Here is a 6,672-nt window from a genome sequence, read left to right as displayed (position 1 = left end):
GTAACAAGCAAACGTGTCTAAAATCAACCGTACTTAAGAGATGCGCATACAACTTTTCATGCTGAGGGCCTAAATTACGAGAAAAATTTCGAAATTTATGCCCAAATTCTTTGTTTTGTTATGATGTATTTCGAAAACTGTAATATTAATTGAAATTTTCTTAATTTGGATTTTTTTATAGATTTGTGATCAACTTCCATAGCACAGTGGGGCTGAACAACTTTTTTCGACAAGGCAATGTACATGAAATTTTATTCATGATTATGAAAGGACGTCACCTCACGATTACTTTAAGCCCAAATTTAAAATATTTTATCGGGAGAGTTTCCAGAAAAATTTGTTTTCTTCCATAGCTGTATCTGTATCTGTACTTCGATGAGCTCTGGTGGGCGTCTATCTTCTCGATCCAGCCTACGTTCATTATTTCGTCATAGGCTGATCTGTAACCATTCAAAATATACCAAATTTGTCATAGGTTCCTAAAAAAATACAACTGTGGTGATACCCAATATGGAAAATTAAAAATGTCTAATTCTATGATTTTCGTGGTATTTTCTGAACGAAATGCATATTTAATAATAGAATTTGAAAATTACTCAAAATTACTCCGAATTTCAGCTCTTGCAATTTTCATATAAATATTTCGAGAAAAGCGACATTGGCACATATTGGGTATCACACAGTTGTATTTTTTAGGAACCTATGACAAATTTGGTATATTTTGAATGGTTACAGATCAGCCTATGACGAAATAATGAACGTAGGCTGGAACGAGAAGATAGACGCCCACCAGAGCTCATCGAAGTACAGATACAGATACAGCTATGGAAGAAACAAATTTTTCTGGAAACTCTCCCGATAAAGTATTTTAAATTTGGGCTTAAAGTAATCGTGAGGTGACGTCCTTTCATAATCATGAATAAAATTTCATGTACATTGACTTGTCGAAAAAAGTTGTTCAGCCCCACTGTGATAGATCTTACATTTTTTTTTGTGTGTCTCCAATCATCACATTATGTTGCTTAATCACTTCAAATTCATTTAAACCAACAAAGTAATACGCGTTCAAGAGTATATTTCGTTAAGCTCTTTATCTCATCATCATCTAGTTCTGTAAAATTATTAATTAATTATTTTTAACACTCAAAAGTTTGTATTGCATATTTTTGAAAAGAAAAATGTGGAAGCAAACAAGAAAGAAAAAATATCAGAAAAACTGCAATTGTTTTGTCAATTTCAAAATGAATTCATTTTAATTAATTCCAATTCTTTTATAGAGATTGAACGAAAATTCACAGTTACAGCAAAATATAATTGTGGTAATTCTCTCGTGTGTTTTGCTTTAATTACACATTAGTTGTATTAGGCCAGATTTTGAAATGCATCATCACCATTTGTGGTGAATGAACCGTACGATTTTATGAAACATTTTATTATTTTGTTGTGGATGTGGTAGTTTTTTTTTGCCAGAAATTGCACAAATTATACACAAATAAAAAGAAAAGACAGAAACCCGTCGTACACATTTACATGTGACGTGTGTTTCCCATTCCACCATGTCCTGATTGCGAGGCACCTTTGTTGTAACCCATTTGTAAATTCAATTCTCCTTCATGAGCTCGCAATTGCTCTTCGGTGAAGGTACGTTCATTCTTGTCGGCCATCTTTGGTCCTAATGCTGGTCCGGTGAATTCTGGATGTTTTTGAGTCTATGGATGAAACGATTGAAAGTTTAGTGGCATTTCATTTTGTTTTTAAATTTCATATCATTACAATTCTTCCTAAGGAGTACAAGCACAGAGTGACTTGTGGAATATTTCTTCGCTCAAACAGATCGGCCGTTTGGAAAATTTCTTCTTCCGGAACGCCGTACTTCTTGATGGCGGCTTGGAATCTAAATGATAATTTTACTGTCAATACACGACGGAAATTGTTCGGCTGTTGTTTGATTATATTACCTTTGAACATTCTCCATCAATTGGAAATTGGTACCACGTTCTTGGATTTTCTTTACACTGCCTGGTGTAAGCTTATTGGCCAATCGGCACAATACGGTACCGTCGCGTAAAATGTCTTCATATTGACCAGATGGTACCTTTTCACCAATGACATCGAAAACCCATTTCAAAACTTCGGCTTCTTGTTCCTTGTTGCGTGGCTATAAAAATAAAACAAAAAGGATATCAGTTTCAGTAAATCATCGTCATTTTTAGTAAAATTGAAAATTATGGGATTGAGTTGTGACTCGTAGCCTCTACCAAAGAATGCCACAATTTTTGCCCACTGTCTTGCCCACTTCATTTCATCCTTCAGATTCCCATGTGTTCATGGTGCACAAGGCGTAACACGCCTAAAGAGCTTTTGGTTTTTTTGTAAGAAGGCTCTATACAAATTTGCTTCATACAACGCCTGAAAGTTTTTTTCAAATCAGTACGGAACCTGGTTAAAAATATCGTCAAAATTTTCCGATATTGTCCCAATTATGGATGTGGTCAATATTTATGGATGACCACTGATTTTTAGCTTCATATTACTGGAAAGGCTGCAATTCACTTCATTATTAATTCCCTAATTGCATGAACTACGGCGTTTTCAAAGCTTTTGTGACCAGCCTTTTTTTTAGAAAGTAAATTCTTTAAAAAAATCTTTCTAAATTTACAAATTAAGGAATTTTCTAAAAATTTGCTGGAATTAAAAAAAATTAAATTACGAAAAGTGGTGAGGTCGTCAAATGCTTTGGAGGAAATTCGGTAAAACTAAAACTGAAAAACTTTCGGGAGTTCATTTAGCTTTTACTGAGAGTTCACAGTGAACCGTTTGCCTCTCAAAAATTCAGTTTTACCGCAACCGGTGTACCGGTATTTTGGACTTGCGTGAATATTATATGAATGTTATATGTAACAGACGCACATTTTCGTGTTTAAATTGACTTTCGTTTATTTGTTTTAATTGAACATTTGACAATGACACGAAGTTGACTTTAAAGTTTACTGAATAAAATACAAGTTCAAATTTCAAAAATATGCTTCAAGTAATTAGTTACATTGGAATAGAGATGCTTCCAAGTTATAAAAAAAAAAAAATTCAGTTGAAAACGAATCAGTTTTCGAATAAATATTTTTTTTGGCAACGGTTTACAACTTCTATTCCTGTTTAGATATAGATGTAGGTATGTGCGCAGCTTAGAATGTTTGTATTGTATGTTATGTTTATCTATTTAGCTGGTTATGTGCTACGAATAATAAAACGGGCGTTTTGTTTTTATGATTTATGTCAAACAAAGATTTCTGCTGATTTAATAATCCGATTTTATGTGAATTTTTCTTTCGCTAAAGAAACAAATTGGACTTTTTCCTCGTTGTATATCATACGATGTAGATGTACAAATTGTAGGATGTATATAGTCTTCGAACAATGATAAGGCACACGTTATGGATTTCAATTCAAACTTTCCGAGCATAATTTCGCTCAGACGTGAAACGGATGATGTTTAAATTTAGCATCAAATTAAGTCTACTAATAAACACAATGTAATCATTTCTCATTCAAATATCATTTCTGTCTTGAAAACTGAAAGAAACCAAAAAACAAAAATTGATACAAAATGTGTTATTTTTGGCTAGGTTCGTCGCAAAGCTCGCCAAAGCCAAAGTCCGAAGCATTGATATTTTTCTTCTATTTTTTCTTTTAACATAAATATTTTCCGTCACCCACCGTCATTGTCTGCTCTAGCTTCGAATCTAATAAAATTTTTATTGACATCAAAACAGTCACATTATTTGTCAATTACACGAGACCTCAAGGATTGGAATTAATTTGATTTAATAGCAAATCTGTGTTCAAACTTATGTTTTTATAAAATTAAATTTTCGGTTTATTTTTGATCGATGATCACTATTTCGGTGTTGGCTTCGAAATTACATTCAATAGAAAATATAATTCTACAATCGGACGCTATAACACAGACCATTTATATGTTTAATAACTTAATGGTGCTTGGACTGATGAAGTAATGGAAACGAAAGGCCATTAAAGTAAAACGGTTCGGGAAATCGGACATTATGAAACTAACAACTGTTGAGTGACTCCGTATGAACCAAACATTGAACATCGATAAAAGAAATCCATTATTTCGTAATGGTGTGACACGATGTTATGGGAGGCAATTGCATGATTATTGGGTGTGTTGTATTTTTAACAATTGATTGGTGCTCATTTGTGTGGTATTAAGTTGGAAAATGTGTAGAGATTGAGTGGATGACAATTTTCTTATATTTTATCAATTCTTGCGATTTTTCTTTGCTGCTGTTTCCGGTTTTACAGAAATTTTTCTTAGGAATAAATTCTAAGTTAACCAATCCCTCTGTGGAGACAGCAATTGATAAATATATATACAACACTTATGGACTAAAAACAGTGACCTTCAAAGTAATTTTACTTAATTTAGATAAATTGAAGAGTGTCAGCAATTCAGAACTAGTAACTGAGTGTGAGGAAAGCTCACATGACCAAATTCTCAAAAACCTTAAGTATGGTTTCCACTCAACAAAAATTGCTCCGTGAGAGAGTGAGCTGTCAAGTAAACAAAGCAAAAATTGAAAAAATTCAATTTAGTCTCTCACTTGGAGTACTTTTTTGGTCAGTGGAAATAAAGCCTTAACGCTGGATCGTCATAGCAAGGTAAAGTTAACGAACAAATTCTTTTGTTTTGAGCTCTTTTTTGGCATTGTCATACAATGTCAAACTTGCATTTGCTACCATTTTTGATTGTTCAATACAATTGAGAAAATTTAGCAGCAAATGTAAGTTTGACGTTTTATGACAATGCGAAAAGAGTCGAAACAAAAGAAATTTTTCGTTAACTTCACAGTGCTATCCAAAGCAGCAGTTACTATTGGAAAAGTGTAGTGTCGTTGTGACTATTCGATGAACTGAGATTTATTGTTGTTATCTCAGACATTATTATTCTTCAAAGTCCAGTTAAAAATAAATTTCAATAAGCCCAATTTTTATTTAATGGAAAATTCCATCCGAAAAAGGCGTATTTTCTTCGGAATTTTGGTTGGTGTATTAGCGCTAAATAGACCCAAAATCTAAATTGTGTTTTAGAAAGCCAATCCAGAACGAATCTGGGTCTTTTCTTTTGAAAATTTTAAACGAAAAACACTTTATTTTGACGTAGGTTGTGTACGTTATGTAATTTCGTTGTTTTTCAATTTCAAGAATTTTTCTTAAACTCCTGTTACGGCTTCTCAGCCGTCTCATCAAATCATAATAAATTGTTGTTCTTTACGGCTTCATTTATGTCATATACACAACTGAACTATATCAAAGTTTGTTTATCCCAATAACCACGCCACGTCGTTTTAACGATACAAAAGAAAATCTAAATATTGTAAAAAAAAAATTCTCTGATTTTTTTTCGCATATTTTCTTTTATTGGCTAATATAAAATGCACACTTCAACTTAACATTGAACGCCATAAATACCGTTAAAAATCGGCCATATGGTTTCTGAAAATAAATTTTTTGGAAATTTATGTTGAACATGATGGACGCAATTGTTGATCGGGATACTTTATTTATATATAGGTTATATATATATCGAATGGATGAATGAATGTTTATGTCTAATTTAACATTGACCGAAAATATCGCATTCGATTTTAATATTATAGCCTCATCAATTTCTCGAATGTATTTAATGTGATTGTTAGTTGAGTTAATAGGACTTATTTGACGTAATGATTTCAATAAAAAAAGGTTCATCCGTTCGGAAACAATGCTGTGTTATAATCAGATCTAACCAATTTGAAGATGTTATGGATGTGTCTTTTATAAATAAATTCCAAGGAATAGTTGACGAATTTTGTGGTATTTATTTTTCATCACGCAAGAAAATTTGCGAAACTCTTCGGTAGAAAACTTCAACAATGAAAAGATTTTTTTTTGAGAAACGTTAAGAATTCTGTTTCGGTGTTTGTATAAATTTATCAATTAACTATCAGTATTTGTGGAAATCCAAGACATTGCAGAGTTTTGAGAAAATAAAAAAAAAAGTTTTTTTCTTTTTAAATACACAGAAAAAAAAAACAAAAGTTTAGAAGATTATCTAAAATAAAACTTCATAAATTTTACAGCTGCACACAGCTGTCACGGATTTATTTCCGTTGTCACACACAAAAAAGCAGGATTTTTAAAATAGATTTTATTAATGATATAAAAAAATATTCAAATAAATTTAGGAGTGGTAACAGATAAATTGACACCAGTGATGGGATAAATTAATTGGGAGAAAAAATTCTACAAAAATTTGTTCGACCAAATTTGATTTTAATTTCCTTCTTTTAAATATTAAAAAAAAAAATCACAAACAAAACCTTTTTTTAAACTTTAAATCCCAACGTTCTCGTAATTTTTATTCTTTTTTTTTCTCATTTTAAACTCACCGCCATTTCTAAACAATAATTATTTTGTAAAATTAATAAAATTCACAAACAGAATGTTCTATTCAAACTGAACGACAGCGGAGTATCCTTCTCCTTTTTTTTTGAAACAAGAAAAGAAAAATTCGAAAAATTAATTCAGAAGAGAGACCGACACGTTTTGTGCGATATTCAAAAATGAACTAAAACCAAAACATCAACCGCCTTTCAACTTAGTAAAACAAAA

The 6,672-nt window shown here is 31.7% G+C and overlaps 1 protein-coding gene across 1 annotated transcript; it reads right to left on the bottom strand.

Annotated features, from left to right (window-relative positions):
- Positions 1-1,055: 1,055 nt before the first annotated feature.
- LOC119083079 (myophilin-like) lies at positions 1,056-6,672 on the bottom strand. The gene is made up of 4 exons (XM_037192702.1): positions 6,450-6,672; positions 1,959-2,158; positions 1,774-1,894; positions 1,056-1,709 (listed from the first exon to the last, which is right to left on the bottom strand). The coding sequence occupies exons 1-4, from the start codon at positions 6,453-6,455 to the stop codon at positions 1,527-1,529; spliced, it is 510 nt and encodes a 169-aa protein (XP_037048597.1). The 5' UTR covers positions 6,456-6,672; the 3' UTR covers positions 1,056-1,526.

The sequence above is a fragment of the Bradysia coprophila genome, unplaced genomic scaffold, assembly GCF_014529535.1.
Source record: "Bradysia coprophila strain Holo2 unplaced genomic scaffold, BU_Bcop_v1 contig_549, whole genome shotgun sequence".
Lineage (NCBI taxonomy): Eukaryota > Metazoa > Arthropoda > Insecta > Diptera > Sciaridae > Bradysia > Bradysia coprophila.
Note: the sequence above shows the minus strand (reverse complement) of the source record. Positions and strands in the feature narration are given on the sequence as shown.